The sequence below is a fragment of the Mobula hypostoma genome, chromosome 1 (genome assembly GCF_963921235.1).
Source record: "Mobula hypostoma chromosome 1, sMobHyp1.1, whole genome shotgun sequence".
Classification (NCBI taxonomy): Eukaryota; Metazoa; Chordata; class Chondrichthyes; order Myliobatiformes; family Myliobatidae; genus Mobula; species Mobula hypostoma.
Genome location: NC_086097.1, coordinates 70,140,315 through 70,153,665, shown reverse-complemented (window position 1 = coordinate 70,153,665; position 13,351 = coordinate 70,140,315). Strand labels below are relative to the sequence as shown.

At 38.9% G+C, this 13,351-nt stretch overlaps 1 protein-coding gene across 1 annotated transcript in view; it reads left to right on the top strand.

Moving 5' to 3' along the window:
• Positions 1-13,351, top strand: part of scfd1 (sec1 family domain containing 1) — a 159,407-nt gene that overhangs the window by 109,267 nt on the left and 36,789 nt on the right. The window contains exon 20 of the mRNA XM_063050484.1: positions 11,792-11,845. Within this exon, the coding sequence (XP_062906554.1) occupies positions 11,792-11,845 (54 nt within the window). The remainder of the gene's footprint in view (positions 1-11,791; positions 11,846-13,351) is intronic.

Below are 13,351 nucleotides of genomic sequence, written 5' to 3'. Positions count from 1 at the left end.
GAAAATGTTTTCAAAAATAATGAAATGAATAGTTTCTAAATAGCAAAAAACAGTGACCACCCTTTGCCTTTAAAACTGCATCAGTTCTGTTAGGTACTCTGTTGTGCAGTTTGTAAGAAAACTGGCTGGTAAGTTTTTCCAGCCATCTTGGATGACTTGCCACAGTTCTTCTGTAAACTTTGGCTGTCTCGCTTGCTTCTGTCTCTCCAGGTAAACAGCCTTGATGATGTTAAGGCCATAGCATCTGTTGCAGAACTCCTTAAGGTTTTTTTTCTGAAGATAGTTCTTTTTGACCTTTGGGGTCATTGTCCTGCTACAGAATGACTTTAGAACTGATGGGATTGCATGATGGATGACAATCTGCTTGTACTTCTCAGCACTGAGGACTCCATTAATTCTGACCAGATGACCAACTCCATTTGCAGAAATGCTGTCCCAAACCTGCAGGGAGTGCAGGGAACCTTTCTCGTGCTTCACTATTAGCTGCAGGCACTCATCCCTGTAGAGCTCTCCGGCTCTTCTACAGACAAACTGCCACAATTTCTAATTTTGTCTCCTCAGTCCAGAGCACTTGCTGCCATTGTTCAGCACCCCAGTCCTTGTGTTTTTGTGCGTAGTGAATCTCTTGGCTTTGCTTCCATTTCAGAGGAATAGCTTTTGGCAGTAACTCTTCCATTAACACCACTTCTAACAAGACTTCTCTAGAATGTAGAGAGGTGTAATTGGGTTCCAGTGGTTTCTGTGAGTTCAGAATGAACGGCAGAGTTGGACTTCTGATTTAGAAGGGATGCAAGTTTGATGTATCTCTCATCTGCTGCACTCTGCTTCTGTGGCTGACCACTGTGTTTCTGGTCCTCAATCTTGCCTGTTTCTTTGTGCCTCTTCAGGAGAGCTTCGACCACACATCTTGAAACTCCTGTCTGCTGCAAAAATTCTGCTTGGGAGAGGCCTTGCTGATATAGGGTGACTATCTTGTGTCCTGTAGCTGTGCTAACAAAACAGCAGCAAAATTGTTGATTGATGGTATTTCCTTGTCCTGAAACTATTCTCATAATTGTGTCATAAAGTATAATTAGGACATTTTTATGAAAAAATAGATTATTTAAATGTAACAGAAGGCTTAATTATGTTAAATTGAAAAATATTTAAGAAATAAACATTATGTATTTCAATAGTGCTGAAAGGATTGCCTCATATGAACTAAATTATCTTACTTCAGTAGTGGGCAAGTTGTTGGATAAGATCCTAAGAAGCAGGATTTATGAGCATTTGGAGAAACATAATCTGATTAGGGATAGTCAGCATGGTTTGGTCAAGGGCAGGTCGTGCCTTATGAGCCTGATTGAATTGTTTGAGGATGTGACAAAACACATTGAAGGTAGAGCAGTGGATGTTGTGTATATGGACTTCAGTAAGGCATTTGATAAGGTTCCCTATGCAAGGCTTATACAGAAATAAGGAGGCATGGGATCCAAGGAGACATTGCTTTGTGGATCTAGAATTGGCTTGCCCACAGAAGGCAAAAAAGTGGTTGTAGGTGATTCATATTTTGCATGGAGGTTGGTGACCATTGGTGTTCTGCAGGGATCTGTTCTAAGACCCCTTCTCTTTATGATTTTTATAATTGACCTGGATGAAGAAGTAGAAGGGTGGGTTAGTAAGTTTGCTGATGACACAAAGGTTGGGGTGTTGTGGGTAGTCTGGAGGGTTGTCAGAGGTTACAGCGGGACATCAATAGGATGCAGAACTGGACTGAGAAGTGGCAGATGGAGTTCAACCCAGATAAGTATGAAGTGGTTCATTTCAGTAGATCAAATTTGAAGACAGAATATAGTAGTGTGGAGAATCAGAGAGATCTTGGGGTCCGTATCCATATGACATTCAAAGCCGCTGCGCAGGCTGACAGCATTGTTAAGAAGGCATATGGTGTGTTGGCATTCATCAACCGTGGGATTGAGTTCAAGAGCGCAAGGTAATGTCACAGCTGTATAAGACCTTGGTCAGACCTCACTTGGAGTATTGTGTTCAGTTCTGGTCACCTCACTACAGGAAGGATGTGGATATTATAGAAAGAGTGCAGAGGAGCTTTACAAGGATGTTACTTGTATTGGAGAGTGCCTTATGAGAATAGGTTGAGTGAACTTGGTTTTTTCTCTTTGGATTGATGGAGGATGAGAGGTGACCTGATAGAGATATATAAGATGAGAGGCATTGATCGTGTGGATAGCCAGAGGCTTTTTCCCAGGGCTGAAATGGCTAAAATGAGGGGGCATAGTTTTAAGGTGCTTGGAAGCAGGTACAGAGGGGATGTCAGGGGTAAGTTTTTCACAGAATACACTGCTGGCAATAGTGTTTTTGTTAATTTATTCATTTATGGGATGTGGCCAGCTAAACCAGCATTTATTGCCCATCCCTCGTTGCCCTTGAGAAGGTGGTGGAGGTAGATACAATAAGGTCTTTTAAGAGACTCTTAGGTAGGTACATGGAGTTTAGAAAAGTAGAGGGCTATGCAGTAGAGTAATTCTAGGCAGTTTCCAGAGTATGTTACATGATCGGCACAACATTGTAGGTCAAAGGGCCTGTAATGTGCTATAGATTTTTATGTTCTATGTTTTACAGTGAGCAAAACTTATTACTATCTGTCTTAAGATCTGATCTGTTATGATTGTTACCAGTTAGCACAAGAATTCATTCTTCAGCATACAGTGTCTGTGCTGATTGGGTTGCCAATCTAATGCCTGGACATGCCTTGCAAACCTCTTTCCTTGTCAGTTCTTGGGTTTGTTCAAATACCTCTCAAATGTTGGCATTTATCTGCTTCTACATCTCCCCTAGCAGTGTGTTCCAGGCACCAATGACTTTCTGTGTTTTAAAAAAACTTAAACCTATGTCCTGTGGTGTTTGACCTTTCTACTCTGGGGAAAAAGATTCTGATTATCTGATGCCTCTCATAATTTTATATACTTTGATCAGTTGCACTTAGCATCAGACGCTCCAGAAAAAAAGGCAATCTTAAGTTTGTAGAACCACTCCTTTTAGCTAATACATTCCAATCCTGGTGAACTTCTGCATCCACTCCAAAGCCTCTATATCAGTCCTGTAGTGTGGGACCAGAATTCCACGCACAACTCCAAATGTGGCCTAACCAAAGGTTTATACAGCTGACCAAACGTTTATGCAGCTGTCATACAATTTCCTGACTTTTATACTCATTGCCCCAATTGAAAGCAAAGCATGCTGTATATTTGTTTTACTACCCTGTCCAATTGTTTTGCTTCTTTCAGGGAGCTATGAATTTGTACCTCTGTGAATTAATACTTCTAAGGGTCCTGCCATTTACTGTATATTCCCTCTTTCATTTGACTTCCCAAAATGTATCACCTCACATTATTTCCAATTAATAATTAAACTTTATTAGGAATGAACACTGAATTTTCTAGTTTCAGGTGATCCTCACCACCAGCGTCCTCCACCCATGCACACTCACTCTTCCATTAGTTTTCCTCTCTTTTTGTTCACGTCCCTTTCTTATGCCTGGCTTTATATGCCTATTATCTCATTCCCATCGGATTCTACCTATTACCTACCATCTCATGCCTCATATCCTTCGTAAACTAGCAATCTTCCCTCTCAGTGCTGATAGGGGCAGAATTAGGGCATCGACCCATTGGGTCTGCTTTGCCACTTGATCATCACTAACTTATTATTCCCTCTCAGCCCCATTCTCCTGCCTTTTCCCCTTTAACATTTGATACACTCACTAATTAAGAACCTACCAACCTCTGCTTTAGATATACTCAATGACTTAGCCTCCACGGGCATCTGTGGCAATGAAATCCACAGATTCACCATCCTCTGGTTAACAAAATTCCTCCTCATCTCTGTTCAATAGAGACAGCCTTCTATTCAGAGGCAATGCCACTGATTCTAGACTCTCCCACTACTGGAAACAGCTTCTCAACGTCACTCTAATCAGCCTTTCAATATTCCATAGGTTTCAGTGAGATTCTGCTTACCCCCCTCTCCCCATCCCTTTAAATTCCAGTGAATACAGGCCCAGAGCCATCAAGTGCTCTTCTCATACATTAACTCTTTCATTCCCTGAACCATTCTTGTACACCCTGTCTAGATCCTCTCCAAAGCCAGCACATCCTCCCTTTGATTGGGGTCTCAAGCTGCTCACAGTACTACAAATGTGGTCTGACCAATGCATGGTCTCGATCTAAGTCATCAACTTGCACTTTCTGCTGCTTGATCTTCTGAGTTCTTCCTTTTCATTCTGTACTTTGTTCCAGATTCAAGCACCTGCAGTTCCTTTTGTTTTCAAACTCCATCTTCCATTTCTTTGCCCTAATTTCCAACTAATCTATATGCTGTGGTATCTTTTCGCGACCTTTCTAACTATCCACAGCTCTATTGATCTCCATGTCATCAGGTTATCACATGGGTTTTGTGAATGCAATTTAATTGTGGCTTTAAGAATTGATGGTGCATTTGGGAAAGTCAAACATACAATTGGCAAACGTAAGAATAGCACTTTGTAATGAATTATTTGGGGTCAACTATGATGTTAAAACATCTAAATCAAAGTTTTGTAGTTGAGCATAATGTTACCAGCGTACACAAAATGCTAGAGGGACTCGCAGGTCAGGAGCATCTATGGATAGTCGATGTTTTGAACTGACATCCAAAACCTTAAAGCCTCCAGGTGGAATAATCCCCATTGGTGTACAAAGGAGAAATAGTTCTTTGGTTTCAAACAAGGTTGAGTTCAAGTTCAAGTTCAAGTTCATTGCCATCTGATTGTATATTCAGTGCCTATAAAAAATATTCACGCCACCCCCCCCCCCCCGGAAGTTTTCATGTTTTATTGTTTTACAACATTGCATCACAGTGGATTTAATTTGGCTTTTTTGCTATTGATTAACAGAAAAAGAGTCTTTTGTGTTAAAGTACAAACATCCCTACAAATTGATCTAAATTAATTACAAATATAAAGCAAAAAATAATTGATTGCATAAGTGTTCACCTCCTTTAATATGACACACCAAATCATTACTGGTGCAGCCAACTGGTTTTAAAAAGTCATATAATTAGTTAAATGGAGATCACCGGTGTACAGTCAAGATGTTGTTGTCAAAAAGTAGTAGAACTGCACCTGTATCTGGAAGGTCCATCTGCTAATGAGTCAGTATCCTGGCAAAAACTGCATCTTGAGGACAAAAGAATGCTCAAGCAACTCTACAAAAAGGTTATTGAAAAGCACGACTCAGGAGGTGGATACAAGAAAATTTTGAAGTCATTGAATATCCCTTGGAGTACACTTAAGTCAATCATCAAGAAATAGAAGAAATATGACACAGTTGTAAATCCGTCTAGAGCAGGCCGTCCTCAAAAACTGAGTGTCCGTGCAAGAAGGAGACTCGTGAAGGAAGCCACCAAGAGACCTGTGACAACTCTAGAGGAGTTACAAGCTTCAGTGGCTGAGAGGCTGAGATAGGAATGACTGTGCATACAACTGTTGCCTGGGTGCTTCTCCAGTTGTAGCTTTATGGGAGAGTGGCAAAGAGAAAGCCTCTATGGAAAAAAAACTCGTATGAAATCTTGACTAGAGTTTCCCAGAAGGCATGTGGGAGACTTGTCAGCTGGAAGATGGCTCTATGGTTGGATGAAACCAAAATTGAGCATTTTGGCCATCAGTCTAAACGCTACACTGCACATCATCAAAAACACGCCATTCCTACCGTGGAGAATGGTGGAGGCTGCTGCTATGGGGATACTTCACTGCAGCAGGCCCTGGAAAGCTTATGAAGGTAGAGGGTAAAATTAAGTTAGCAAAATACAGGGAAATCCTGCAAGAGAACTGCAACTTGGAAGAAGATTTGTTTTCCAGCAAGACAATGACCCCAAGCATAAAGCCATAGCTACACAGGAGTGGCTTAAAAACTGCAAAGTTAATGTCCTGGAGTGTCAAGTCAAAGTCCAGATCTCAATCCAATAGAGAATTTGTAGCTGGACTTGAAAACGGCTGTTCACTCACGATTCCTATGCGATCTGATAGAGCTTGAGCAGTTTTGTAAAGAAGAATGGGGAAAAATTGCAGTGTCCAGATGTGCAAAGCTGATAGAGACCTATCCACACAGGCTCAAGGCTGTAATTGCTGCCAAAGGTAGCATCTACTAAATACTGACTTGAAGGGGGTGAGTAATTATGCAACCAATTATTTTGTTTTTAATAATTGTAATAATTATTTGTAGAATAATTTGTAGAAACTTGTTTTCACTTTGACACGGATGAGTCATTTCTGTTGATCGGTGTCAGAAAAGCTAAATTAAATCCACTGTGATTCAATGTTGTAGAACAATAAAGCATGAAAACTTCCAAAGGGGAGTGAATACTTTTTATGGGCACTGTATATATAAACAAACCAAATAACATTCCTCCAGACCACAGTGCACATAAAATAAAATATATTACCATAAATAATATTACCATAATAAAATGCATGTAATGCACAGCATAGATAAACAGTAGACAGCTCATTGTCCTAGTGATGAGACTGCGCTGGGGACAAGATATTCATTAGTCTCACAGTCTGATGTTATCCACTCCAGCACTTTTAGTCCTCCTTCCTGACGGTTGTGGGTCAAACAGATTGTGGAATGAGTGGTAGGGATCCTTAACAATGCTTTGGGCCCTTCATCTATAACGCTGCTAGTAAATACCCTAAATGGGGGTGGAGGGGGCACCCTGGTGATCCTCTCAGCAGGTTTTTAACTATCCTTTCTAGGGTCTTGCAGTCTGTGCCTTGCAGCTTCCGTACCACACAATGATTCAGCCAGACAGGACACTCAATGGTGCTCCTGTAGAAAGCTGTTAGAATGAGCCCAGGGAGCATTGCACATCTCAACCTCCTCAGAAAGTATAGCACTGCCTTGCTTTCCTGAATAATGCAGAGTTGTTAGATTGTCTATTATGCGCACACCAAGGAACTTTGTGGTCTTCACTCTTTCCACAGCAGAGCCATTGATGTGCAATGGAGAATGGTTGCCTTGCACCTTCCTGAAGTCCACGGTCATCTCTTTCGTCTTGTCCACATTGAGACTCAGGTTCTCACACCATTTGGCAAGGTTTTCTATCTCCTCTCTCTATGCAGAATCATTATTGTTGCAGATGAGGATAACCATTGTTGTATCGTCAGCGAACTTGATGATGTGGGTTGAGCAGGATCTAGCAGTGTAGTCGTGAGTCAGCAGTGTGAACAGCAGCGGGCTCAGCACTGGGGGGGAGGGGGATTCAGTGCTCAGTGTAATGGAGCTTGAAATGTTGCTGCCAACTCAGATTGACTGGGTCCTTCTGTCAAGAAGTCCAGGATCCAGTTACAGACAGTTTACCCACCAGCCTGTAAGGGATGATTGTGTTAAACACCGAGCTGAAGTCAATGAACAACATCTTGACATAGGCATCGTATTCCCGGTGGGACAGGACAGAGTTGAAGGCTGAGTCTATGGCATCATCAGTGGGCTGGTTTGAGTGGTGGACTTACTACAAAGGATCCAACGTAGCTGGAAGGTGTGATTTTGTATGATCCGATACCAGCCGCTCAAAGCATTTCATGATTGTTGAAGTCAGTCCCTCTGGTGGTAATCATTTACGTCAGTTACTGTTGCCATCTTGGGCGCCAGAATGATAGTAGCTATCTTGAAGCCCGCAGGGGTAGTGGACTGTTTCAAAGAGATATTAAAGATGTCCATTAAGACCTCTGTTAGCTGAGCCACATAATTCCTCAGCACTTGACCAGGTATTTTGTTTAGCTCATGCAGCTTTGCGTGGGTTTACCTTGGCAAGGATCCTTCTCACCTTGGCTGCAGCCAGACAGGGTGTCTTTTGCTCAGGGGCTGAGGGGACCTTCCTCAATGTCACATCATTCAATAAATTCATATCTATGCATCAGCAGTTTGTAGTACAGTAATACAGTTATTAATATTTTAAGGAAGTTATTACAAGTGGGCTTGTGTGTCCATGTGTTCTTTAATTTCCTTAAAGATTGCATTTGGAATTCTAGAAACTCAGAAAAAGGTCTAGGCTACTCCATTGAATATCTTCTCTTAGAGGAAGTTGAGTGGGTGGCTGCTTGGCTAACTACAGTAGATGGCTGTGTACAAAAATGCAGCTCCAAGCAATCAGTGTAAGGTATATTACTTGGTTTTGGGTAGGGAAAATCAGATGCTGTCCTTGGCATGAATAAAATTATTCTAACCCCTCCCCAAAATTAAGACATCTACATAAAATCACCGGTTATTTTTGCATAGAACTAGTATAAAGTATAAGATGATTGCTGTTTGGTAGAGGAAATATGGAGATGAAAACTGAATGTATTAATTTCAGAAGAAATTGATCTAATAATTAGTGAATTCACCAAAGAAAAATATGGGATGGCTAAAATCGAGTGAATTACTGAAAGATGAAAAAAAATCATATGATTTCAATTAAAAGCACCTGCTTATGAAAAGAAATAATATGATATAAATTTATGAGTAATATCACATTTTGAATGCAGACATTGTCTCACTAGACTTAAGTATGCAATCTTCTGCCAGTGTTGCTAAGACTGGAAAATTTCAGTGTTGTAACTACTGCCAATAGAAAACCAATGAGGCATTAAACACTGATATCTTTGTAGTTTACTACAGCACCTCTTTATGATAAAGTTATATAAGGGAATCCATGTGAGCATTGCATACAGCAACTTTCCTTTTTGTGCATAAGTTTTAATTCTAAGGCCTGTGTCCTAAATATAAATGTGACAGAGAGCACTGTTTATATATCCTTAAAACACAGAACTTGTTCCAGACCACAGGTCAGTAAATGAGATCTGAAGTAGTTGCTTAACTGCATCACTTCCATTGATGAATCAAACGCAGATAGTAATTTTTTAGATTGTTTTATGAAAATGGATCATTCTCACATCTAAAAATGAAAAGAAATATGGTTAACATTTGGCAACCATAGCTTATACTACAGGTAGAAGGATTAATTTTATAATTATGTGTACTATTTGAACTGTTACAGTAGGAGTTCTTACACATTCATCCATAATACCCGAGACTTGAAGCAGTTTGTTTTTATTGGTAGTTAACACCATCATGTTGACTTGCATGTAAGATCTTTTTTGGTGGTATTCTAAAGGGCCTTTTAGTATTTTTAGATCTATTTGAATTAAAGCTATACTAAACTGAACAGCTTAATTGATGTTTATTTTATATTCTTATGGTGTGAGGAAGGAGAAAATATGAATTTGGAAGCATATATGATTTTTTTCCAAAAGTAACTGGCTAATGCTGTGAAATATATTGATGGAATCTAAGTATTTATTAATTAATGTGGATCTAATTGTATTCTTGAATATTGCTTATCAACATGAATAATGAAAAAAGTCTCAACTGGAGTAAGCATTTGGATGCTCGAATCTGTTCTCTCATTTCGTTGATCCATGATTGCTCCTTATTATTTGATATCCTTATCAATACATCTCGCATTCCAGTTAGGTTACATCAACCTCAAGGAATGTTCACTCTTGTATTTGCAATTAAGCTTGCAAACTCTGTTTTCATTCAGATCATTGTTTTGTGTGTTACACCTCCACTTGAGCTTAAATGCCTTGCACAATGTTTGCAAAAGAATTTTTAGAATATCCAAGTTGAATCTGAGCGAGGCAACAAGGCATAATTTTTCTTTTTTCAAACGCAAATGACATTCTTTTGCCCCTTCATACTTTTGTAAAATTTCTGTTTGCAAATATCAACAATCAAGAAAGATTAAAGACGATGAGGGGCTGCAATCTAGTAAGAAGCTTAAGGAATAGATAAATTTAGATTATTAAACAATATATAAAATGTTTCTGGAATATTGCTTTGAAATAATTTTGGTAACCAGCTCAAAAAGATATGAATTGTAATTACAGAGAAATAATTTTAAAACCTATTTTGGTCAGGGATGTTGCTCAGTGGGAGAGCACATGCTTCCCACATATCAGAACCCGGGTTCAACCCCTGGTGTCTCTCCGAAGGTGACCATGAATTTGATGGATTTTTTTTTCCCTGTGCATTGTGGTTTCCTCTCACATTCTGAAGATGTAAGGGTTAGTTGGTTAATTGGTAAATGGGCAGCATGGACTTGTGGGCTGGAAGGTCCTGTTACCATGCTTATTCTAAATTCTAAAAAATTGCTGGTGGCTATTAAATATTTGAAGTAGAACTTAAGACCAGAGGAAAGTTCAAGATGTAGTTGAAATTTCTGTATTTGTCTGTAATGATTTTAATTATAATTAATTGACTGTTTTTGAAGGAAGGAAGAAATATTGTTCATAATGAGCACTTTATATTAGATAAAATGCTGGACACTGGATATTCTGGAAAGGCTGAAAATTAATTAAAAATAAGATGAAGTAATAACAAACTATTAGGAATTTTCCATTTTGGAAAATATTTAATGATTAAATTGACATTTTGTTTTTCTTTTAAAAGCTACTTCCTTCAACCTCGCCAATTATTTAAAGTATAAAGCAAATGTTTGCAGTGAAATGCAAAATGTCTTTATCTTTCATCTACGCAGGTTCCTCATGGTATTTCAAGAATCAATTGTTAGCAAGCCTTGCACACAAAGCAAGCAAATTTGAGTTCCTGAAGCCTGTGTAACTTGAATATATGAACCTGACATTGGCACATTGTGTTGCTAAACCTCCTGATTACTCATTCTGCTGCAATCTTTACATCTGGTGCAGAGTGGTAATGGGGATGGAGGTGGAGTGTGGTGGAGATGGCAAGGTTAGCATGGTTTTGGGTGAATTGTTGATGGTTTTGTAGCTAGTAGAATTGTAGAACTGTGGGTTCACTGGGAATAAGAAGAACCGATTCGGTAAATTGTTTGGCTAAGATATATTTTCAGAAATATAACTATTTATATTGGTGGTTTATGCTGTTTTTATCCACTCTGTCTTCACTTCCAGCCCAGTCAATGGAAGAATGCAAAATGATAACAGAAGTAACATTGCATAGAGAAAATCAAATGGCTGGCGTTGTTGGAAATTTAAAATATAAACAGAACATGTTGTAAATGCTCGAGTCAGGTTGCATCTGCGAAGAGAGAAAAGAGTTGAAATTTGAGGCTTTCGTGAGAACTGGAAAAGTGGCAAAATCAAAACACCTTATCCCCTATTTCATTGACCTAAAACATTAACTCTGTTTCTCTTTCCGTAGATATTGTCTGACTTGTTGAATATTGCTAGTATCTTCTATGTGTTTTTTAAAATTACAAGTCTTATAAAATTGTGTATTAATGATTACTCGTAGAGCAATGATTGGAAATGACTGAGGAAATAAGCTTAATCATATGTTAATTGTATACAATATGCTGTGAGAAAAGAACCGGAACAGCTGCATCTGAGTGTTATCTAAAGACTCCCACCACATTTCTTGCAGACCAATCATTCACTTCTGTTTGAGTCGAGTCGGGATCACGTACAATCTAAAGTGGAATAGTTAGAAAAGGCAAGAGTGTGTTGAACTAATTCAGTAATTGTTTATTCATTATTTTTCTTAATTTGTTTTGATAATTATGTAATTTGGGAAGCTGAGAAAGCATGGTTTGGCGCATAGGAATTTATAATGCTGTTTGAGGAGTCTGAAGATGCAAAACCAAATGCTAAAGGCTTAATAAAGCTTATGAATATTTCCCTTTCATTCTTCTTCATAGCTAATAATTAACAAACTCCTGATTATCTCCTTTTCAGAATCTGCCAGTGACTCGTATCTTGGACAACTTAATAGAGATGAAATCAAATCCTGTGAGTAAAATTAAGTATTAGCATTGATCAGAATTACAAAATAAAATTGCGTGGCTGTCTTTATATCAAGATTCATAGGCATTTATCTTCTCAAGTTTGTTCCATTATTTCACCAGATCACCTAATTTGTTTGGCTTCATGTTTACATTTTTGTCTTTCTTTCAACATGGCTCAGTTTTGCAAAATATGTTTGAGCTGGCATTTGAAAGTTCAGTGAAGAAAGCTCCAACCTTCCTTTACAAAATTACGCGAAATAACCTTTAATAGAATTCTATTCAAAAAGCGTGTGCTTATTATTAGAGGTGTTGTATTGAAGTACTTTGAAAATTATATTAGCATTAATATGAATTCAATAATAAAGAATTTTCTTTATTTTTCACTTTCTAACGCACAATGCAAAAAATGAATTTTACAGAACACCAGCTCTACAATTACTATTGAAATAACAGGTCCAGGAATCTTCTGTCGACTTAATCTGATGCAGGATTTGAGAACAGTTTCCAAAGTAATGCTATGCTGGTGAATCATAGCAAAATCCAGCTTCATTTCTAGACTTCAGGAAGGGTCCAGGGAAACAAGAAGACCAAGAATAGACATGTGGAGCTTGGTTATTAAGTTTGGACTTTCTGAGTTGGCACAGAAGTCCTCAAACTCATTGGCATTTCCACATGAAACTGTCAGCATTTCTCAGTGCAATAGCCACCAAAAGTTGGGCCAATGTCTGTATTTTGGTATGGTTCAGCATGGCCAAGTGAGAAACAGAACTTGGGAGAATGCTCATCAATAGATTGACTAGAATATTGAACGAAAATAAGCAAATTGACATACCTAATCTCCTCAGACTCCTAAAGAAGTATAGTCACTGGTTTGCTTCATAATTACATCAATATGGTGAGGTCAGGATAGATCCTGTGAGATGTTGATATCCAGGAACTTGAAACTGCTCATCCTTTCCACCACTGACCTCCCCTCCCCTAATGATGACCAGTGTGTGTTCTTCCGACTCCCCCTTCCTGAAGTCTGCAATCAATTCATTGGTCTTAGTGATGTTGAGTGCACATGTGTGGAAATACAAGCACAGTGAACATTACAGGCTGAAGAAAAGAGAGAAAATAAACTAGTTTTAAGTTGCAGAGGCTTGCGGAGTGACAGGTAGGACAAAGGAAGGGTCAGCCCAGGATTATTGTTATGATAAGCTGTTTATGACCATGCTAGATATATTCCCTTGTCCTATTCATCTACCTCCCACCATCTTTGCATTTAATACTAGCTTGTTTTCTCAGTTTCCCAGTTCTGATGGCCTTTGACTTGAAACATTAACTCCGTTCTTCTTTCCAAGTTGCTGACTGATGCTTTCCGGTGTTTTCTGTAGAATACTGAATGTACTTTACATGATTTATTGATGAAGCTTGGTACATTGATAAGGCTTCATTAAATCCTGCTTGCCCTTGGAGAAGGTAGTTGTGAACTGACTTCTTAACCCTCTTCATTCCTTATGGACTGCAC